Genomic DNA, 24245 nt, shown 5'->3' on the forward strand with positions numbered 1-24245 from the left:
TTTGCTTAAACTCTTCCCTGTTAACCATCATAGGGTGGCCTCCCAAAATCGGGAGCACTGAAATAGATGCCAAAGCTGCAAAAAGAAAAATCCTTGTCCACGGAGCAGCCATTTGTCAATAATAAAGCAAATTACCAACTGTTCCCATCATTTAGCTAAAATGTATGGAAGAGTAGATTTCCAATGTCAGGCCAATATTATTCAGCTAGAACTAAAGCTTTGAAGATTAACAATCATTCCCTTCCCAATATCCTCCCTCGCCCCACCAATGAACAAGATGCTCAGCGATTCTAGTATCATGTGCTGCATTAGAACTCAATTTATTTAAAATCTCAGATCAGTAATTAAAAATCTTATATTCCCAAAATATGTGCTTTTTCTCTGCACTTGGACTGCTAAATCTTGTTGGGCAGAACTAACACTTGAACCTTTGCTTTTGCAAGGGTGTCTGAATTTGCATGATTTAGCTGCTTCTGGTATAGGATGGGTTGATTACTTCTTTCTGGCAAGCATACAACTCAGAATGAACTCGCACCCTAGTGCATCTGGTCTTCCCAGAAGCATCCACAAGGGTCCTCTGTATACACACTGCTGTTCAGCATATGCCATCTAGCACAGCCTGTGGAGGAACACCATCTACAGATCCAGATGTAGACAGACATCTATATCCATCTCAGAATGAGAAACAAATCAAATAATCAAAGCTGCATCTCTGAATGCCTGAATTGTTTTAGTGAATGGGAGCTGTGGTTCAAAAAGGAAGATTTTGTTAATGTCTAATGCAATAAGTAAACCCCATGGCCATATACGGCAGGTGTTGCACAAGTGGAACAGGCCAAGAACCTGGTCATACAACCAACTTTGTTTTTTTCATGAGCCCCTCCAAGTGGTTGTCACCTGTATGTTGTCAGAAGGAAGGTGCTACTAAAGTCTGGTGAATAACACTTTCAAGATCACTAATGCCTTATATTAGTTATTGTGTGCACAAGCCTCCCTAAAACCCACATACAGAACCTGCAGAGACTACCAAATAGTGCATACCTAAATATTGAGTGGCATGAGCATACATTCCTAGCCATTGTCCCAATCCACTGGCGCAGCAAAGAAATGTCCATGGTACAGGTTGCTTTTGGCAGAGGCTGTTATTGGCTGCAAAGACAAGCAATACCCCTTACCCCCATCCCCGTAAAACACCTGCTGGATTCCTCTTCTCCAGTAACGCTGTCCTAATTGGGAGGTACAGATCATTACTGAGCCGTTCCTGCAGTTTCTACAGACTCATGATTCAGGTGAAATTTAATGGCCTTCCTCTTCATGATCTGTCATGTGTATTGTGATAGAATTCTTAAATGCTTCCGGATAGTTTTTAAAATATCTTGAATAAAAATTCTTCCTATGGAAAATGGCTTTTGTGTGTGATAAAGTCAACAAATGTACCAATGCATGTGGATTCATAGTCCGTCATAGGAGGAATTGATTAGACACCCCACTTGGTTGTCACACTATTTTGGAAGAATGTCTAAACTTGCACCATAATCGCATAGTCTTGAACAAGTTCTGTAACCAATTTCAAGCCACAGAAGTATTGTTCTAAAAGTAGCTTGTTAGTTGAGATTTTTGATTGATCACAGGGAGCTTGTTTTTGCACATTCTGACTGAAGTGAAAGGGCATAGTTGTGTGGTTGCTGAGCAAGCCAGGGGGTTTGGTGCGTTTACTGAGCAAACAGCATAATGCTTTTGTTGATGACTTAAAGTGAGCATGATGTTTGTGTAATTTCTGTGGTTGCACAATGTGAGATTCATGTTTTTTCTCCTAGTTGCCTGGGGTTGAGAACTGCCAGGATTACTTGTTTCGATATGGACGGCATCCATTGATGGAGCTACCGCTCATGATTAATCCTACTGGCTGCGCAAGATCTGAACCCAAAATCCTCACTCACTATAAACGGTGAGCGAAATGCAATATGGTCGATAGGGGTGGGTTCTGGGCAAAATGAACCCAGTAATGGGAAAGTGGAGTATCACATGGCTGACTTGGTTTAAATGAGTTGCATATATTTGACAGATTGCTCACTCTAACAATCAATACTGCTTTTTGTTTCCTTTTATTCTTGCTGACTTTTTCAGTTGTGGGTCAGGATGTTTAACCTTTTTGTGATGCTACATAGTATGCTACAGTTGCTTGGCATAATTAGACACATGGTTTATGGGTGGCCCTTCTGCCACAAGGCACTCTCAAAGCACCTTAGTGTTCCCTGTCAACTCTGTTGGTATAGCTAAATGCCCTCTCCTGTTGTTCCCCAATGATTTTAAATGTACTCAGTTCGTTAAAATAACATGGTGTTAGTGTTTAAGCTTTCCAGGTAGTTTTGGTGAATAAAGCTTGTTATTACTCGCGATAAAGAAGAAAGGGCTGGTTGTACACATTTTCAAGCTATTCTCACTGTTAATTGAACCTTATGAGTGTAATCCTTATTTGGGTATAACAGTAAGGTTGTCCAATTGCACTGGTGCATTCAGTTCCTAATACTTCAGACTGTCTGGATAATCTGGAACACCACAAACCAGTTGAGAAAATGTCTGGACCCACGAATATCATTAAAATGACGATCAAAATTCCATTTGCCATGCAGCTGGATTTTGATGAGTGTTAAGACAGTTTTTCTGAAGTCCAACAAAGGGCTTACTAAAACCATACAACCGAGACAGTACAAAACTCCACTCTTAGTATAATGCTGTACCAACTCAGTATTTGGCAGCGTAGATGGAGCAGCCAGGCTTATTTTAGGAGGGAGAGAGGGTTGTAGCTGGTACACAGACATTTTAGCATACATATGGTCCAAAGAATCACAAACACTATGTATTGTAAAAATGAATGGTTTATTTAAATACAAGTAGGTCAAGATGAATCTTGGGTAAATAAGAACTATCACTTTATATGTAAACACAATTGTAAAATCCAACTCAATAATTAAGGAATACAACCCAAAGTGTATCACCTTACTAAGAATAGCAGTCAGCAGTTCAAAGTTAGGTCAAACCTATTACACATTCAGAATGCAATCTGCTATTCTTGGGTAGTACAACCAGGTTATATATACTTTTTGAATACAGTCAGTATTTCAAGGGTAGTAGACCGTGCCAGTCATACAGTGACACTCGGTTATGAAATCGTATAAAAATCCAACTCTGTTACAAGTATTCCTTGTAACCTTGCTATTTAGAACTCAGTTTCAGAATTAGTAAATTAACTCCTATACTTTCTGGAGGGGTCTTCAGCTACTCGGTGGCAAGTATAAACACACACCAACTATGTTATAATGCAATAAACAAATCTGGGACAGTAAAACCTTATAACACTTTTTAGAAAGACAGCAGTATTTCAAGGTACCTAATGGATCATGTAATATACGGAAAATAATCAGGATGGGAGACCCAAACAGTAAGGATTAAGGATGTGTGATGAAGTTGTTTCATGGATCGACATTGAAGTGTTTCGGCCATGTGATACATGGACTAGACGTAAGTTGCTGTAGTAACGGCACGCACTTTTACAAGAGTACAAGTCCCATGACTCAAGCGACGTCAGACACCACGCCACGCTTTCATTTTCCTTTTTCGTGACCCTGACGTTATCCACACCGGATTGGCCCATGTGCTACACCACCATTGGCCATCCGGATTGAGGGGTGTTACCGACACCGCTCTTATTTACTCTGTGGTTTCACTTTCATTCGCACCAGCCGAACATCCCGATCGGGCAGCGAGACTCTCCGGCAAGCAATACCAGTACGTTTTTACCTCGGTGCCTAGCCATCACCATTTTGATAGACACGTCCTTCCTCTGTTCCCTTTGGAAATATAGGGCCGTTGACCCTTTTTTCCAAAACGAATCGAGTGATTGTCATCGCTGGATTCACACATTTTGACACAGAATGAGTCCAGACAAGCGCTCGTGCTTCCGGCACCACCCTCTGCAGGACTCATGTGTTGTGAAAATGTCTCTGATTATACTCGCATCTGCACAATACCAGACCACACTAAAAGTATGCCATCCGTCAGAATCTCCCACCTCCACCACAGCCGGTCTAGTTTAGACAAGCCTCATGGCGCTCACCTGGGCAGGGCACCACTCAAGCCCTTGTACCCATTTTTCCTGCTACCTATACATCATCAGCCACATTCCAGGCCCAGCCATTCCACCACTCTTGGTCGGCCACAATAGATGCCACCCGCCGGCCTCTCTACCAGACAGGACTATACTAAGAATTTTGTCCCCTCTCTTTTAGCTTTGCCCTTTGGCACGCACCATTCATTTGGTACCTCGTCCTCTTGGACCTACCTGGCAACACAGAGACAACATGGATTTGTTTCCTCTGCAGTGTACTTGACACACTGCGCCCACTGGTCTTCCAGCACACCAGCAATCAGAGACCATCAGAAGCTCTACTGCCATAGTGTCTTGCATGACGGTAACCCTCTGACAAAATGGTGCACTGTTCAGTGCATCCATTGACCCCAACAAGTCACTAATAAGTACCCTTAAACCGCTAAATTACTATGGAGATTCCCACACCGCCCAAATCTTTTGCTCACATTCAATCCTACAGATCTCTCACGGACAGTGTTTATTCTTCACCTCCATCCTGAAGAAGGCCTTAGACAGCAACTTGCGTCTAGTCCACGTACCACATGGCCGAAACACTACAGTGTCGATCCATCACACATCTCCCCGTTCACACTTGTTGTGTTTTTATGACAATACCCTCAGACCAACACTGGCTCTGGGTAGCATTCACTCATGTGTGTTAACCAAATGTCAAAACTGTTCCCAAGAGATTTTGCACCTTGTATTAGGCTAATACCCTCCACACCAAAGAGGGAGGTACACATCAGTACCGCTAATTGCTAAGTCAAAATCTGTCTGTTGTTTTTTCTGTCAACTTCAAATCAGTGAATTGTTTTTGTTTGTATTATCTTTAGTATTTTGAGATTAAAATCATTAATCCTTACTGTGTGGGTCTCCCATCCTGATTATTTTCCTTATATTATATTTACCCTCCTGGGCATATCAGGACAGAGCCAGGCGCCCTGTACTATTTATCCTTACCTAATGGATCATGTGACTTTTTTGGAAATGCTCTAAGCAGATTCAGGGGAGGCACAACTCAGTGTTGCAAGTATACTTTTCTGAATGTGAATAGAACAAAGTTGAGTAAGGACATGGGAGTCTTACTGCTGAAGACCAGATGGACCCACTCCTAAATAAAAACCACCTATGAGTGGTGGAATTGAACTAGTATCAATAGTTGTGGCAAATATTTGACAAAACATTTATGTGGGCTGCAATAGCGTTTTAATTAGATTGCAGCGGGTGTTTTCAATGCACGTAGATCTGGGTCAAAAGATACACCAGCCAGTGCACGTTTTCAAGGTTGAGTAACCAGTTTGTAGGGTACAAATGCTAAATATTTGTGGTATCAATCTGTGCTTCCATGTCCACTAGGGTATCCTTGGAAAGGAGACCAGCGGACTTAGTGATGTGATAGCACATTTATCGGTGGACAATTCATCAGAACAATGTGGGGTTGAACAAAGACAACACAAAAAATACAAAAAGTCAACACAACAGTGTTTCGGCCAGGAGGTCAGCTAAGTGAGCTCTTGTGGAATGGCCTTCATCAGGGCAAGATGATTTCGGGGTGGCGGTATCTGTAGAGGTCGGGTCTTGGGAGCGCAGTGGCTCGGGTGGAGGCAGTGTCACTGTACACTGAGAGGAGTTTGAAGTCATATGTGTGTCCGTTCCTAAAGGTGACCTGAGGCTGGATGTAGCGTCCAGTAAGAGTTGAGTAACGCTGTGTCGGTCTGCCTGGGTGGAAGACTCTAGGTCGGAAGGTGAACAGCTACAGTCGCGAGTCTGTAGGCACGCACGAGATCCATTAATGGTGCACCGTTATGGTAGAGCAAATATTAATAGAACAGTATGAACCTATAACTACATTTAGGATAATCTTCATTTATACTAGTCGAGTCAGACCTAATGTTGTAATAAACTATTACACTTGCTTTTCAGATCAGTGGAACACAGAGTAAGGTAAGCAGTAACTAACTTATTTTAGGATGGCACAATGCAGACAAAGGTTAGTAAAACCCAAAATACACTTATTAAAAATTGCACACAGCTATTCAAGGTAGGTAAAACCCAAGACAGACTTATTCTTGATAGGCTATACAGCAGATCAGGGAAGCAAGACCCAGTTGGTAAACATATAAACTTGTTTTCTGAAATAGTTGGGTGAAGCCAGCAGTATTACATTTGGGAAGAGGAGGACCATATTCACAGGCTAGTAAAACAAACCTATATATACTTTTAAGAATGGTAGTTCACTTTAGGGACAGTTCGGGTTAATAGACTTCACAGAAGAGTCCCTAGAGGGATTCCAGCAGTGGGCCTGGGTGAACTGGATGAGAGGACTCGCAATCACCCCAAAAGCTACACGGGAATCACACAAGGCTTAAGGTAAGTACTACCCCAGCCAACACAGTACTTCACATAGAAGAAGAGCTTGCAGCAGGATGACTTCAGGATCTGCAGCCATAAACCTGGTTGATGAATTTCTTGTCATGAAGACAGGACACTGGAAAGGATTTTGCACTAGGGATCAACAGGGAAGGCTCCAAGCGCAAGAGTTTCTTTGTTGCTGGGTGCAGTTCTGTTGTTTTAGAGCCCTTTTCAGGAGTCCGGAGAAGACTGAATATCACCTCTCGGATGTTCTATGCTAATCTGGTGCAGCACTCTGGTGAGGGAACTTCCAGGACTCAAATGGTGTCTCTGGAGATCCAGGAGGAGGCCACCAAAGTTTCAGATGGATTCGGATTTCGGATGACCATGTACCGCACAATGGTGCAAGGTCCCATGGTATTGGGGTATTGCAGCCCAGCAAGGTCACAGCACATTGTGGGATGGCTCACAATGCAGGCCTTCTTGAGACTAGTGCATCTCACCAGCCCCTGGGTAGGAGTCGCGGCGTTTGGGACCCCAAGGTCGATTGGAAGGAAGGGTTACAGCAGACTCTGGTTGCATGCAGGCTCAGGTTACAGCAGACTCTGGTTACACAGCAGTCTGTCCAGTCGCTAGACCTGTCTTTTCTACATCTTCCTCTTCGGTTTCTGCTCCAGTGGACGACTTGTCAGAAGCTTCCAGTTTCAGAGAATTTATACGGAACTACAGCATAACTTCTGCATTCTCTCCCTGCATTCTGTCCTCATTCTCCTTGATCTAGCCTCTGCTTTCGATACGGCCAACCACGCCATCCTGATCAATCATCTCCATGACAACCTGGGCACCATGGGTCAGGACCTAGCATGGTTGACCTTTCTCTCCGATCGACCCTCCCAGGTCCAACTTGGGTCCTATCTCTCTCCCACCTTTCTCTCTACATGTGGTGGTCCACAGGGTTCTCACCTCTCGCATTGGCTCCTCTGGCCCACCTAATCTCTACCTTTTGTTCTAACATTCAGTGTTTGAGTTACTCTGCTTTCCTTCAGACCCCCCTCAGCCTCCTCTGACCTCTCGCTCATTCCTGATAGTCTATCCACGATTCAGGAATGGTGTGCCTCCACCAATCTCTGCCTTAATGCCAGTAAGGCTGAGATCCTTCTCATTGTGATCCATGCTCCCGCTTTCCCTCTTGCACTCTAGCTGCCCACCCTGGGATCCTCCCTCTGCACCTTCCTGTGAGGCAAAGTACCTTAGTATCATATTTGACTCCACCCTCTCCTTCTCTCCTCAGAACTGGCATCTCTAAGAAGTAACACTGCCAGCTGCACCTTCTCTGAGGTATTCTTCCTTTTTCTCACTTTCCCCCAGAAGCTCACTGTCTCCAGAGCGCTGTTTCTCTCTAGGCTGGACTATTGCAACAGCCTTTTTCTAAATCTGCCTGCCTCTACTCTTCGCCCTTTGCAACTAATCCAGAACAGGACAGTCGGACTGGTCCTGGGCCTCAAGCCCAGGGATCGGATCTCTTCAGCCCTGAAATCTCTCCACTGGCTCCCGGTGGCTGCAAGGATCAAGTTCAAGACCCTCTACATTGTCCACAAGGATTTCTGGGGTCAGGGACCACATTACATCCAACTTTCTCTTCCTAAGCATCTTCTCGAGCCCTCCGCTCATCCACCTCCAACTCTGAGGGTCAGACGCTTCTCCAGGTAGAGAGTGTCTCCAGGCAGAGTGTGGGTTGGGGAGGTAGATCTCTGTCCTCGGCTGGGGCCTCCCTCTGGAACAGCCTCCCTGCTTCTCTCAAACTTGAGCAGGACCACCTAAGGTCCTGGAAGCAACTCAAGACCTTCCTTTTCGCTTCTGCTTTCTCTTTCCTGCTGATGATCTTGTCTGCTGAGCTAACTGGTTACCTGGCCACTTGCTGAACCTCACGGGCACCAGGCTCCTGCACGACCAGTAGCCCCTTACAGTGCCTCCGTGCCTTCCACCCACGTAGGGGACTGTATCTGCAACCCTACAGTCCCCTGCCTCTCTGAACTTACTTCAGCCACCACCCTGGCAGCACTTACCGCGTTTGGTACAACTGACCGTGTCTTGCCGCTGCACTCTCTGCCCGTCCCCCCTGGCACTTCTCCTCTTCCCTCCCCTTTGCACTTGCACAATCTGAATGGCACAAGGCCTAGTGAGATTGTTTGTTTTTGTCTTGCCTTGTCGAGCCTAGAAACACAGGTGTGTTCTAAATTACTTATCATTTTACAGAAAGCCCCCTCTCCCTGCCCACCCCCACTGAGACTTGGTTCATTTCCGGCAAGGTGAAAGACAAAAGGCTTCATATTTTTGGACTCCTGAAGGCAAGTCACTCTATGCGCACACTCCAGAGTAAAAACAACACGCTTGGGAAATCGGCCAAAAGATAGCTTTGCACGGATAACCAAGTTTAATTGTACATAATACAAATGCCAGCAAGAGACTGCTGCTCGAGAGCGCTCTAGCTCTAACAGTTACAAACATCAAAAGGCAAATGTCATCATATATGCTACAAGTTGGTGCCACCGATTGGTGGGACGCTACACATGTGCCTGCTCCATCGTGGATGCAAAGCAGCAATTGGTTGGTTCTTGTCCCGTCTATCAGCGTCCACATGGGTCAGCTGTGCTCATCCTTGCAGTGAAGGTCGGGTCACACATTAAGACAATGTTTCTATCTAAACTAAACATACAAAGCTCAAATATTGCTCATCGTTACAGCAACCTGGCCGGCACGGGAAGTCGTGCCAAAGGAAAGGGAGGATAAAATACAGTCAGGCTGACCCATACATTTAGGGCTTCATTAATACAGCAGTTACCTCACTCAAGGTCCCCACCTTGGGATTTGATCTTTAATTTATCCCCCTAAGTACCTCGTGTTACGTGGGGTATGTTATTTCCTAGAAGAAATATTGCTGCGCATGCTTAGATCTCCTGCGGACACTTGTTGAGGGTTGGGACCTGGGGGTCCCGTTCATATCGAGGAAAGCAATGGTGTAGGGGTCGAGGCAATGGGGTGAGGCTGGCTCCAGCCTGCCGGGGTGGGGTGAGAGCCTTCCTGGCATGTAAGTAGAGGCTGAATGGACGCAGTGCGGAACCTAGTGCTGTCTCACGCTCTTGCAGGGCTCATTCCAGTGAAAGATGCTAAATATTCGCAACACTAAAAGCACGAGAGGGAAATGGACTTCCGTGGGAACAGGGCTCAAGCGGAGCCAGCATGTTGTGCAGAAATTGGGCTTTGTGAACCAGAAATGTGAGCAGCGTGAGCCTGGTGCTTGACCTTTTGGGGCCGAATACAAAATGGAGTGGGGGGTTATGGGCATTTCTAGTGTTCGGCACCTACTAATATGCACTGTGGGGTTGCTAAACTGAGGCGGATCGCTCCCCCCCCTTATAGGTTATATTGCTTCATATGGTGTTTGCCATATTTGGAAGCGCCTAGGTGAGTGGGATAGGCTCATTTCCATCCCAGCACTCCTCCCTTGCTTCCTGCCTTTTCAGACATTCTGGAACCTAGGTAGTGAATCAAAAGGATTCCTGCCAAAGACAAAACTTCCATGAGGTAATTACCGCCTTGAATGGCAGGGAAGACATCAGAAACGGCAAGCACAGAAATGTCGAAAAAAGGAGCCCACCATTTTAGCAAAATTGTGGCCCTTCTGTGAATTCCCGAGACTGAATTAGTAGCATGCGAGTAACAAAGACTAAAAAGTCATTAAAGTAGTTACGCTGCCACAAGCCATTCAAGGAAACTTGCAATTGTAACATGTTACCAGGTAAGTAAGAAAGGGGATGCGTTGTATCCCCCCAGCACTCCACAGAAGATGGGGTGTGCTGGCTCACATGCACAAAATTTAAACGGGATGTAAATCCCTGTCTCTCCAGCATGGGTTCTGACATGGATTCACATGCTCATGAATATTCCTCGTCGTCGGGCTGGAATCTTCAGTAAAATAAAAGCTTCACTTCAGCTTTAAAGCTGTATTTCTCTATTAAACCAATCACTGTCCTCTGGGTCATATTGCTCCCATCCAATGGCAGTCCTCTCCCTAAGCTCCAATCCTGCTAGCCATCTACAGATTTGTATTGCATGCTTCAGTGTTGGGAGTCGTCTTGTTGCTCTCCAAGCTATTTTCATATTTCTAGGGTTTTTTCTGGACTAATTTTGAGCACATTTTGACCTATTTTTGTCCCCTCGTTCGACCATAGGTCTACTACCGACAGCGGGGACCCGTTATCAGCAAAGATCATACTACATTGCAGATCTTTCATCGAGTTTCAAGATTGCCCAAGTTTTTCACCATGATTGATGAAAAGAGATGCCTCTTTGAACTCTGCGCAAAGTGGGGATTGAGGAATGTGTATGTCGAGGATCGGCACCAATAGTGCCCGTATTGCCTGCATCCGGACCATGATGAGGGATGTGAGGTCTGCCGGGGATTTTCGAAAAAGACTAACAAAGACTGCTACAGCAAGCTGGCGGCTGGTTGAAGTCGGTTAAGGCCTCTGACTCTGCTTCAGGGCATGGTCATGCTTCACCCAGGACTGGCCGGTCCCAGGAACAAACTCCCTCAGAAAAGAGGTTGAGGTCCTGTGAGGACGCCCTTCTCCCGGGGTCCAAAAAGAGGCCAGGCTGTATGACGTTGCTCCCCCTGGATTCGCCGCGGTTGCGGGTCCGCGCGCAAAAACGACAAGTTTGCTGTCACCAACTACTTCTACAGCGAGCCTACTGGTGAGGGGTGCTCCCTCTAAGAGAAAGTCCTTTGCCGTCGGTAGATAAGAGATTGAAGAAGAGATCGAAAGGTGGCCCTTCTCTACCCCGTCTGCGATGCAGTCATCGGCAACTCAGCCAGCCAGAGCAGCTTTGTCGACAAAGGCTCCAACCACCCAGTCAACTACCTCTTCGGCCATCACTACTTCGCCTAAGGGCAGGCTGGCCATGACACTGGTGTCCACGGTCACTACAACAGCTACTCCTAGATGGTCACTGCCACCAAGGCATGAGGCAGTTTGTGTTGCCTGCGTAGGACCCTGGAATTGGGACAGCTCCCCTGGCCGCTCCTGCCCAAAAGTCTCCGGAGAGGGGAAGGGGTAAGGCTCCAGCTGACCCTAAGAAGGGTTTGGGCCCATAGGCTGGCTCGAGAAGCCGGTGCAAATTTATACCAGTTCGGACGAGGATGATCCGCCCGGAGATTATTATTCAGACCATGAAGGGGGTCATGGAAGAAGACTTATCAGTTCTGAGCCTCCACCACTCGTTCCTTTCACGCCTCAACCGATATGTTCTTGGGCATACTGACAACACTTAACATGCTGGTCTCGGAAATCTAGCAGAGGCTGCCTCCCACACTGGGCCCTGCAGCGTCTGAGCCCTCTGCAGCCCGGGAGTCCACCCCATCACCAGGTAAAGGACCCTCCGAGCCCAAGGCCTCAAACAACACCTCCACCTCAGAATTTGACTCTGACTGGGCACCTGGCAATGCACACGGACACGTGCACATGGATACAGCGGCTACGGCCACAGACACTGGGGCAGATGACTTCGTACCAGCAGACGAGGAACCATTGGGTGTGGATGAACCCCCACAGGTTGCCTCCACCGGATGAAGTTGGCTTGTTTCACGCTTCTATGTCAAGGGCCTCTGGTACTTGAGGAGACTAAAAGGGAAGGATTCAGACTGAAAACAATCATGCTCTCCCCTTGCTGGACGATATCTGGGAGGAGGGCTTGGCCTGATGAAGGCCCTGAGCACTTCTCCGTCCAAGCGGCATAGACTCAAAGAAATACCTGAGGACCCAGCCTTCACCCGACTCTGTGGTCTTGGCCTCGGCCAGAACACGATCTGCTAACCCATTCTTTGTCCATCGTACCACCGGACCAGCAGGGGAAGAAGCTGGACGCAATGGGTGCTAGGCAGAATTGCACGCAGTACCCTCTTGGACACCACATATAATTAGGACTACAGGTGTAAGCAAAACCAACCTTTGGTATAAGTCTGTACTACACAGTTTGTGGTAGCGAGCTGAGCAGCCAGGCTTATCTCAAGAGGGAATGTGAGCAGTAAAAGAGGTTACACAGTGGTTCAAGTAGACACTTAAACTCAAGGTTTCTTGGTAGAACACTTATCAATTTATTACAGTAATTTAGAAAACATTCACTAGAAGGAGGCAACTTAATATCATGCACAACTACACTTCACTACCAAACCAATACGTTTCTGAGTAAATTAGGCTCCCCTGAAATAGGAGCAAATTAGCATTTCAGTCACTTTAAATAGGAGTAAAAAGGCACAAGTTAATATAATAGATCACAAATTCTTTCTTAGGCAGTGCAAATAGTTTCAGTTCACTAGAGGACTCTATTAATTTCAATAGGCCTAAGCCAAAGTCAAGGGATTAGTGTCTTGGATAGGAAAGAGCAGTTCTTGAAGTAAACTGTAAAGTCTTTGCCAAATTTCTCAGAAGTAGTTTGTACGAAAAATAATCATGTGTTGGGTCACAAGCTGATTAGGCCTGCAAGTTGGGAAAGTTTCACAAACTTTCACCGCAAGAGGTAAGTTCTCTCAATCAGGTTGGCACAGTACCTTAATATGAAGAAAAGACGCAGCTGGAGACGACAGTTCCTGGCAGTTCCTGCAGATCTCACTGTTCCTGAGCCTCAGTCGTGGGGACAAGACAGAGGACTTTTTGGGGGTGGGGGGGCGGGCAAGCAACCTGGCAGCAAAATGGAAGATCTTCGGTTCGAGTAGCTGTCGTCAAGCACACAACCTGGTGTCCTTCCCCCTGGTTAATCCTAACCAGAGAATGGTATCCATGTGGCTTATGAGTTAATTGGTCCCACCAACTCAAAGGAAAAAGTCATCCTTGAAGGTGCTTCTCTGTCGAGATGAACTTGGCAATTCGGACCTGCAGCAGGGCTTCACCGGGCAAACCAATGGGCCAGGAGTTGCAGCAGCCGTCCTCTTCCAGCTCGTCTTCGGTTCTTTCGTTCCAGTGGTCGACTCTGCCTTCCAAGCCAAGAGACTCCCCTTTTAAACAGTTTTCTCCCATTCATTCCAGCCTAGCTGCCACTCACCCAGTAAGGTGACTTCCCTTGCCAGACAGTCAGCCAGCCAATCACGCCAGAGTGCATTTGGGTCTCCTAGGAGACTAAGCACAGGGAGTTTCAGGCACCTCCCTCACTTCCTGCCCAGCCCAGACACTCAGGCTCCAGAGGTGGTCTTCAGTCCTGAAGCCCGCCAAAGGCGTAGGAACAAAGGGACAAAACCAGGTTTGGCGCGCAGACAAACTCTAGAAGGACCTTTCCAAAAAGAATTGGCGGAAAAAGAAGACTTGGACCTGTTTTTACAGAGGGGGCTCAGACGCCATCTTGAAAAACATGGCTCTCGCGATTTAACGCCAATGTTGTTCGCTGTCGGGAAAAATCATGGTTGTTTGTTGTAAAACCACTGCCACCAGCCATTTCGATAGGAAAGGGTAGCATTTGACTGCTACGTGAGTTTCTAGACCTAGGGGATACTATTGTAAGATACGGTATGCTGGGTCTAGAACTTTAAAAAGACTAGTAAAGTCAATTTAACTTCACTTTCTCTGGGAAACAGTAGTTTATCCAGGAGAAGGTATTTAAACCTTGGGACAGCCTGAAAAGGCTTCCCTGTGCCACTGCACTCAGGGTGCTGTGTGACGCACATGAAAAGATGATGCCTATGGAGTTGTCTAAAACTCCATAATCAAAGAAAACAAGAGTAAAATGCACAGAATTAAAAGTTCAAAGTCCCAAAGTTTCGCAAAAGAGCTGGAGGGCTCTAAGGTGGGAGGAATTGGCACATTTATGAGAATTCTTCCTAGCACATCGGCACACCTTGGTGTCCCTCGTATTCCCCCTGTGGCTCGACAAGAACAGCATGTAGCGCAGCTGCTGCAGGAGGTCCATGCCATGTTAAAGAAGGGGGCGATAGAGCCCGTCCTTCAGTGCCATAGGTGCTCTGGAGTGTACTTCAGATATTTTGTGGTGCACTTCAGATATTTTGTGGTGCGAAAGAAGACAGGAGGGTGTAGGCTGATCCTGGACCCGAGATGCCTCAACAATTACTTGAAGTCCCAGAAGTTCAGGATGGTCACGTTGCAGCACGTGCTCAGACAGCTGGAACAAGATGACTTGCTGGGGTCGATGGATCTGGAGGACGCCCATTTCCAAATCCCCATCCACCGGAAACATTGCAAATTCCTGCGTTTTGTTGTACTTGGACAACACTATCGGTTCAAGGTGCTCCCCTTTGGCCTGAAGTTAGCACCAAGGTCTTTACAAAGTACCTGGCTGCGGTGGGGGGCACCTTTTGTCTTGAGCCATCCACATCTACCCTTATCTAGACGATTGACTCCGATTCCGCGCGTTGGTGAAACAACACACGAGGACCGTCCATCTGTGATTTTACATAAATTATCCAAAGTCCTGCTTGGAGCCATCGCAGAACGCTCTGTTTCTGGGCACCCGACTCAAATGAGTAACGTGCCTGGGAGAGGTACAGCGCCTGTCAGCTGCACGGTCAGCTACAGTGCGGGCCGTCAAGTTGCTGCTGAGCATGATGTCCACCTGCATCAACCTCGTCCGCCTTTGCAGACTGCAGATGAGACCTTCCCAGGAGTTTCTGGATGCGAGGTGGCTGCAGGTCACAGGATCCTGGATCGACAAGATCACCCTTAACGAGGTATTCCGTCAGGCGATAGTGGTGGGTGTCCGCCCTCAACTTTCAAACAAGGGTCTGTGCCAAGTCCCGCTGTACCAGGAGATGGTCACCACACCTGCTTCCCTGGAAGGTTGGGGAGCCCACACCTGAGAGTTGCACGCCAGAGCCCACTGGCTGGCAGAAGAAAAGGCTCTTCACATCAACGTCCAGAAGCTTTGGGCCTTCTGCTGGGCCCTCAAGTCCTTCCTGCCGTCGCTGAAGGGCAAGATAGCGAGGATCTTCAGACAACACCACCACCATGCTCTACATACGGAAGCAGGGCGGGTAGCGCTCTCCGGCTGTCTCCAAGGAGGCCCAGGAGCAGTGGCGATGGGCCCCCTGTTAGGACACGTTTCCTGTTAATTTCCACCTGCAGGGGCACCAAGATTACCATTTCAGACTCGCTCAGCAAGGAAGCTACGTTCTTACCACGAGTAATAGCTTTGCTAGGACCAAGTGGATCTTCTGGGGCTGACCCTAGTTGCGGAAATAGATCGACCTCTTTGCAACAGCGATAAACTCCAAGTGTCGGAGGTTCGTCAGCAGGTTCCCGCAGCCAACGAGCATGGGTAATGCTTTCTCGTTCCCATGGGAGGGACTCTTGCTTTACAACTTCCCTCCGTTCCCACTCCTGCTGTGAGTGAGTGGTCAACACATTCATACAGTTTCACTGTAGGATGATTCTTGTCGCTCCGGTGTGTCGGAGACGGATATGGTATCCAGACCTGCTACGCCTGTCGAAGGCACCACCCATCAGGCTGTCGCTACTTCACAATCTTCTCACCAGAGAAGGGGGTAACGATTTTACATCACAACCCAGCGTCTCTGCACTTCCTGACCTTGGTCCTGCAGCCCTAGAATTTGGACATTATTCTTAGCCAACGGAATGTAAGAACATCCAAGCGAAAGCCAGAGCCTCTTCCATGTTAAAGTACGACAGCCATAAATGGAAGCGATTCTCGTTATGGTGCCGGGTGCAGAAGACCACTCCCCTGCGTGTCGACCCCGCAGCTCTTACCATGTATGCTTTCCTTGATCATGGCTCGATTGGCTCACACCTCTATCAAGGTGCATTTGGCCGCCATATGCTGTTACACCAGGACACCGGGAAGGCCTTCCCTGTGGTCTCTCAGACTCGTGAAGGAGTTAATCAGGGGCCTCTTCAGAACGTATCTGCCGGTGAAGGTTCTGGCTGTAGCTTATGAACTCAATGTTGTATTTGTTAATGAGAATTTTCATTTCTGTGCCAATTCCCTTTAACTTTAGAGACCTGCATCTCTTTTGCTGGACACGGGGATTTTTAATTTTTACTCCTGAGTGATCGGGCACTTTTTTCTCACTCACGTGTTTTCCTGACTATGATTTTACATAGGCATCTGCTTTTGCATTGTGACACACATCACCTTTTGTGCAGTGCCACTGAGAAGACCCTTGGACTTTTCTTAATGTTTAACTACATTTTCTTGGGTGAACTACTGTTCCCAAGAATAGTAAGATGACACCTGTCTTGCTTCCCTTTATTTTATTGGTCCAGCACACACCACCCTATGTGGAGTGATGGGGGCGGGGGGTTACAAAGTAACTCCTTTAACCCATTTCTCATGTAACAATTTGTTACACTAACTCACTTGAATGGCTGGTGGCAGTGTTTTCTCGTTTACGACCTAGTGTCATGTATCTGCAGGCAGTTACATCAGCTGCAGTGCTGCACCCAAGGGTGACCATTTTCTCAAAATGGCCCCCGTCTCCTTTTTTCGCCATTTCTTGTGATTTTCTTCTGGGCTTTTACTCTGTTTTGCATCATGTTTTAGTCCTTTGTGTGTTTTGTCTTTGGCGAACTTCAGCCCTGAAGCCCGCCCAGGTTCCAGTGTCTGGAAAGGCAGGAATTGAGGGAGGGTCCCGAAACGTCCCTGTCCTTTGTCTCTAGATGTGCCTGAGTGAAACCAGTTCCAATTGGCCGGCTAGCTGTCTTGTAGGACAGCCACCCTGCTGTGTGATTGACAGCCCAGGGCTGTGAATGAATGGGAACTTGCGTAAAAAGCAAGGTTTTTGAGAGTAAGAGCAGTCTTGACCACTGAAGGACAACATCCGAAGCAGAAGATGCCAGCAGCTCCCTCCTGGACCGCGAAGTGCCCGGTGAAGCCCTGCAGCTGTGCTGACCCTGTTTTCGAATAGACTGGGAAGACCCGTAAAGAACGACTTCCTCCCTTACCCTGGTGGGACCAACTAACCTCGAGACAAACTCTATTTTGGCGCAACCCCCAACTTGCTGCGACTTTTTAAGGCTTCAGAATCCCAATACCCGTGGTATCTTGACCATCTGTTAGTGCATGGTCTTCTGAAGTCAGAATCTGGCCAGATCTTCGTGGGAATCCAGAGGACCCTACAGAAGCAAGAAAACTGCATCCAGAGTCCCCTCACCAGATTCAGGCCGAGGGATTTTCCTTCTTGTTGTGCACTGAGAAAAAAGCACCAAAACCACAAAGATCCGCTGAATCGACATCAATCTATTGCTGCCGAGTCCCTCTCTCGAGTGCTGCTGCAGGAGCCCGCCAGACATCCTCCCTTTCGTCACCATGACCAAGGACCAGAAACAAGGGTCTGCTGCATTGCATCATGAAGGCAACCAGCTGGAACACTTTCTTCATTTTCAAGGTAGTGTGGGGTTTGGGGTATTTTATCCTTTTGCCATTTGGGGTGCTTCCCATCTTTGGGAGTGTGATTTAACACTACACGAAGTTGACCTCAACTTACTTGCATTGGCCTTACAGCTTATGCTTTCTAAAGGTGACTCTTGTGTTGCTGTGATTTCTCTTTTGAACACGGACTATTGGAGAACATGTTTCTAAGAAGAGCATCAGAACTTTGACTTTGTCCATTGACTTTGGCTGAACCGGGTTCCACCTGATTCGGCCCCCCACCTCTGCAGGCCCTCCCCTCCTGCTTTAAATGGAAGGGAGGCGCGCCGCGAGGCGAAGCCGCACATAGAAGGCCGTCTGAAAAGGCCAGGCTCCCTCTCAGCAGCTCCGCTGAGAGGGAACCAACAGCTGATTGCCCATTCAGCTGATCCGAGCGTCTGTACAACACAGGAGTGCTTCCACGTGAATTCTGCGTCCATTACGAGCCACGAGGACTCTGCCAAAGTTAAGATGGCCGCCACCTGCATCTCCAAGGCGACCGATAAATAAATTGCCCACACGCGACCTGATTCGGCCCCACACCTCTGCTGGCCCTCCCGTCCTGCTTTAAATGGAGGGGAGGCGTGCCGCGAGGCAAAGCCGCAGAGAAGGCCATCTGAAAAGGCCAGGCTCCCTCTCAGCAGCTCGACGTCGCGAGATGCCGCACCACGTCCGCTCCTGGAAGATAAGGGTGAGAAGCACTGCCCCGTACTTGCGACTCCCCACTGCAATGCCCTTATTGCTGCCAGAAATGCACGGCTCCGCCCACGCACCTCGCCCACTCTGCATCACTTCTACACGCCCACCTTGCACTGCCGTAATGCACGGCTATGAGCCAGACTTGCTCACGGCCGCCCCTCCGGTAAGTGTCAAGGCTCCTCCCATCCTGTCGGCTCAGCTCTGTGTAACCCTTGCCGCCATCGTACGAGCACAAGCTGCAGCCCTCCTGCCCATATTGTCGGCTACCAGTTCCATGCTGCCCTCCAGCGCCTCGTTCGTGCATCTGTCACCCATCCTGGACCCGTCACGCTTACCTGCTCCTCCTGTGATACGCCAATCCGTGCGACTGGGCCCCCTTTACCCGCAAGACTTAAGAACTCTCAACTCAGAACACCCACACACCCAGCCATGCGCCGACCTGCTGCCAATGTCTGTACCTCGCATATTTTTTCGAACACCATGCCTACTCCTGATGCTAGCCTATGTGCCCCTGTTACAATCACTGTGCCTATGGTTGCTGCTGTGCCTGCTCCTGATGTTAGCCTAGGTGCCTCTGTTACAATCACTGTGGCTATGGTTGCTGCTGTGCCTGCTCCTGATGGTAGCCTATGTGCCCCTGTTACAATCACTGTGCCTCTGGTTGCTGCTGTGCCTGCTCCTGATACTAGCCTATGTGCCCCTGTTACTATCGTGCCACCTCCCCTGTGGCCTACCTTGCTCACGCCTAACCATAACCTCTCTGCCCCCGCCACCTGTCCCCTGCCATCACCCAAATCTGCCAAATCCACCCCTGCGCCCAACGCTATCCTTAAATGTGCCCTTGTCAACGCCCGCTCAGTACAGCGCATGCCCTAGATATCCATGACCTCATCATAAAGGACAACACTGACCTCCTTATGATCACTGAAACTTGGCTTAACGAGGCACCGGCCCCGCCCTTACCCTCGCCGTCCCAGAAGGATACACCATATTTAGACGAGACCGTCCCCACCTAAGAGGCAGCAGTGTTCCCTTAATTACTAAAGACTGCTTTAATGTCAGAAAGATCGACGGGGAGATTGGTAACAACTGTGATTACCTTCTACTCAAAATTAACCTATCCCCGAACCACACCATTGCCATCCACTTAGTCTACAGACCTCCGGGTCCCAGCACTGATTTCCATGAGGCCTTGCTGCACGCGCTCTCACTGCCCTGGGTAAAGCCCTATCCACACTTAGGTTCACCCATATCAACTCAGAACCTACCCACGTCAAAGGTTGCACTCTCGTCTGGGTTAGCCACCACAACTGCTCTGTTTGCCTCACCGGCAACACTCCCATCCCTTGGTCTGACCACCATTACCTACAATTTGACCTTAACACTCTTAAAGGATCTCCAGGTCCTGTGATCCCACTCCCCGCGGCCCTCACCAGAAGCTTGCGTCAAGTAATTGCAGAAAAGATCTCCCACCACCCCCAGCCCCCTTAGAAGTGCCCACACTGCAACCTCCCTTTTCAAAGGATCCTGACATCCTCTCCACGGCTTTCAAAACCGCTGTTACCCAGGCCGTAGATGCCATTGATCCTCTAACTATGAGGAAAGCAAAGAAAGTTAAACATTCCAATACCTGGTTCTCTCAAGAGCTGCTAGAACTACTCTCCAAGAAAAGACGTGCACTCTGCATGAAAAACGAACCCCAGTGAGGTCTCAAAAAAGTTTGATGCCATATCTAGGGATTACAAATCTAGCATCATCAAAGCCAAAGCAGCGTCCTCAATATGAGGATATCCAACGCTAAATCAGAGACTAAAGACATTTTCAGCATCTTTCGGGAGCTGGAAAAGCCGCCATGCCCACCTCCCACATTCGTGAAAGATGACAAATGGTGCAACAACATCCAATCTGCCATGCTCGACAAACTGAACACCCTACAATCCAAAATCCTTGCCCATCAAAAGGCACTTACTCACCTTCTCACTGACCTTCAAAGTGACCCTCTCAAAACCTTGCAAACCAAATCTCTTTGAATTCAAGGAAATGAGTGAAACTGAAGTCGCTGCCCTCCTCAAAACCATTAAACCCTCTAATTGTAAAGGTGATGCGTGTCCAGCACAGCTCATTAAAGACTGTGCCCCCACCTTAGTCCCCTTTATCACAGCACTCATTAACGCCTCTTTCCAATCCGGCCATGTCCCATCTGACTTTAAGGAAGCCTGGGTCTGCCCGCTCCTTAAAAAAACCATCCCTCGACCCACTGGTCCCAAAGAACTACAGCACCATCACCACAGTCCCCTTCCTCCTAAACATTCTGGACAAAGCAGCTTATCTGCAAGTTCAGAAATACCTTGAGGACAACTGCCTTTTAGGTCTTCGGCAGTCTGGATTCCGTCCACGCCACGGCACTGAAACGGCTCTCCTTGACCTTAAGAATCAAATGGACGACCTAAGAGACGCAGGCAAACCTGCGCTTCTCCTTCTCCTCGATCTGTCGGCGGCATTTAACCTGGTTGACCATAACACACTTTGTCACCACCTCGCCAAATCTGCCAACTTCTTCCCCAAAGCGTATGACTGAATCACTTCATTCTTACAAGATAGGGCTATGAAAGTCTTCTCCGACTCAGCCTGTGCCACCCCAAGCCTTATCAAATGCGGAGTTCCACAGGGGTCCTGCATTGCACCCACCTTGTACAACCGGTTTACCAGGCCACTATTCAAATTGCTGGACGCCCTGGGCATCTCATATACAAATGATGCAGATGATACACAGGTACTTATCCCCCTAGCAGGCTGACAGCATCACCCTCAACTCAGTTTACTCTAAGATCCAATCATGGATGGCCCAGAATTGGCTATGCCTCAACAGCGAAAAAACAGAACTTCTGCTGATTGGATCCCCCTCCATCCTCAGCAAACTAGGCAATCAATACTGCACCTTCGCTGTCGACAACATTGCCATCTCCCAAATGATCAAAACACTTGGCGTCTACCTTGACTCAGACCTGACCATGGATAGACAAATCAGTGCCATTGTTTCTTCATCTGCCTATTTCTCCAAACTACTTAATGCAGCAAGACCTTTCCTTTCCCAATTGCCTCACCATAGCTAGAGCAATCATCGGCTCACAACTTGACTACTGCAATGCTCTCCTGGCAGGGGCAGGGGCCTCCTGCAAAAACATTGCCAAACTACAGGTGGTCCAGAACAACGCCCTCGGGGCTGCCTCTGGGATCTCTAGGAGGGACCATATCTCCACTACAAGAAGGCAGGTACACTGGCTGCCAGTTAAAGAAAGGATAATCTTCAAAACCCTCTCACTCGCACATAAATGCCTCCATGACCTAGCACCTCCCTACCTGGCTTCCAGAATTCAGAAACTCTCCTCTCAAAGTGAGGCCTACACCAACCTGATCTCCACTGCCAAAAGCGGGAGAGTGCGCACAGGTGGCACTAGCTTCCCATCTATGGCCGCCTCATTCTGGAACTCTCTTCCCGCCCATTTTAGGATGATAGACTCCCATCTGGCATTTCGCAAAGCCATTAAAACCAGACTATTTGTTTGATCTGTCAATCCTAAGCCTCACGTTATCATCTGTTCCACATAACATGCTTGTAACTAAGACTGTATCACTGTATTAACAATTAAGCTTCCTTTCATCTTCTTGCAAGCGCCACGATGCCTGTGGGCTGTAAGTGCGCTCTACAAATACAAAAAATAATGGCCTCCTTCTGAGCCTATTGGCTTTGGCAGTGCTTGTTCCCTCACAGGTTTTAAATGAGGAACACTTTAATGCTGGGATAATTGACTGCCTGCATCCCTCTGGGAGAAGCTAACTGTTCTTAGCACTTATCAGTCTGTTCTGATCCAACCCTAACCTTTCGTTCCTTGACAAACGCAATATTGCAAAGGTGATACTATATAAATGCTATACTGACCTCAAATGGCGCCACCTCCGGATGCTGGAGCATGTGTAACATATGAATGAATTACTCACCTGCTTTATTCACTTTTTGAATTGAATCCTAACTGCGATTCATGTTACAGCTAATTACTGCTTTTTAAAGAATGCGTTAAATATCTGTGTATAAATAAATATTTTTCTGATGTTTGTCAATCTGCTTGGAATCACATGCTGTGCATAGTCCGACATCCATTCGTAACCGCAGAGTATTGCATCTTTTCTTTCGAGAATCGAAAGGGGATGTCGACATGGGCGTGCCTGTAACACTATCCCTCCGTGACGTGTAGTATACCCAAGATCCCTCACGCGTCGAGGTCCCTCAGATTGTTTTTTTCTGCCCAGATAACTGGTCGTCCTTATGCGGAGTTCGTAAAGAACATTGCTATTGTCCAACGACCTTTGTTCGAATTATTGTATAGAAATATTCAATTTCACCCCTTCTGTCCCTTGTCTCGACGGTTGTTCCAGTTTCTGCCGAAGACCTGCAAGATTCGACAGAAGGTGATCCTGTCGGCACTGCCGACCACATGGCCAGGCCTTCGCCGGCCTATACAGTAGGGGGAGGTGGGGGGGGTCGGGGTGGACATTTCTTTTCTAAACTGAAAATGCTTTTCCCTTTCTTCCCTCTTTCCCAGTTGGTCTTAGTCACTCTGTGTTACCTCAGCTATGGAGAGGACTCCATTTAGTTTTTGCCCTATTTGCAAGGGCAAATTCACGTGGAAGGACAAGCACAGATGGTGTAACCGGTGCTTGCCGCTCGATCATAAAGAGGAAGGATGTGCGGCCTGTTAGCTCCTCAGACCCAAGACTTTGAAGTAATGTGGAGTAAAACGGTGGGCGGCCTATGGTATGTCCAAGGCTGGGACTTCTCCCACTGCCGCTACCACGACGGCGAGAGTGACTATCAGGCCTCTGAATCTGAGTTTGTTGACCTTTCAACGGAACGCTCACGTTCCATATCGTTTGTCCCCAGCCCCGATAAGCACGGTTTAAGCCCTGCTATATGTAAGTCACACCCCAGAGACAACGACAGACATGTTCATGACACTAAGCACACAACCCCTAGCCTTATTTTGACTACGTTGAAAAAGACTTCAGTGCCAACGGGTGCGCCGGTCCTTCCACCGATACCCGCCGATCGAGTTCGGCAGCCCTCCCTGCAGCCGCATGCGCGCCTAGCGACTAGGCAATCCAAGACAACGGGCGCTACCCCAAAACAAATAGTTCCGTCGACACGCATCATGGGAAAGCGTACGGCGATGACAAACCTAAGACGCCGAAAGTTACGGCACTGCCGGAAAAGGCAGCCGATAAAGGCAAGGCCTCGATTCCGCCGAAACAGACTCCCTTATAACCGTCAGATGTACCTATGCGTCTCCTGACGGGTGAGGACGTCGAGGTCAGCCTGGCAAGGATTGTGGCTGCCGATTCCCATAAACGGCAGACTAGGGACTCTGAGTCTCCGAAAGACCCAAAGATCGGCTGAGATCAAAGGATAGTATTCGAGGGAAGGGCACAGGGATACGCCACCTTCTTCGGCCCCGCCAGAGGATTTCTCTGAGGGACAGGAAGGACTTTCTTCGACGTCAAGGCACAGAGCTCTACGTTTTTCGACGTAAGAGTGCTGGGGACACTTTTTTTCGACGGAAGA

At 48.1% G+C, this 24245-nt stretch overlaps 1 protein-coding gene across 3 annotated transcripts in view; it reads left to right on the forward strand.

The window, feature by feature from the left end:
* KMT2D (lysine methyltransferase 2D) overlaps positions 1 to 24245 on the forward strand; it is a 2224302-nt gene that overhangs the window by 2051567 nt on the left and 148490 nt on the right. For all 3 annotated transcript variants that reach the window (XM_069653836.1, XM_069653837.1, XM_069653838.1), the window contains one exon: positions 1818 to 1948. In XM_069653836.1, coding sequence (XP_069509937.1) covers positions 1818 to 1948 — 131 coding nt within the window. The remainder of the gene's footprint in view (positions 1 to 1817; positions 1949 to 24245) is intronic.

This window comes from Ambystoma mexicanum, chromosome 3q (genome assembly GCF_040938575.1).
Source record: "Ambystoma mexicanum isolate Mex_15411 chromosome 3q, UKY_AmexF1_1, whole genome shotgun sequence".
In the NCBI taxonomy this organism is placed as follows: Eukaryota; Metazoa; Chordata; class Amphibia; order Caudata; family Ambystomatidae; genus Ambystoma; species Ambystoma mexicanum.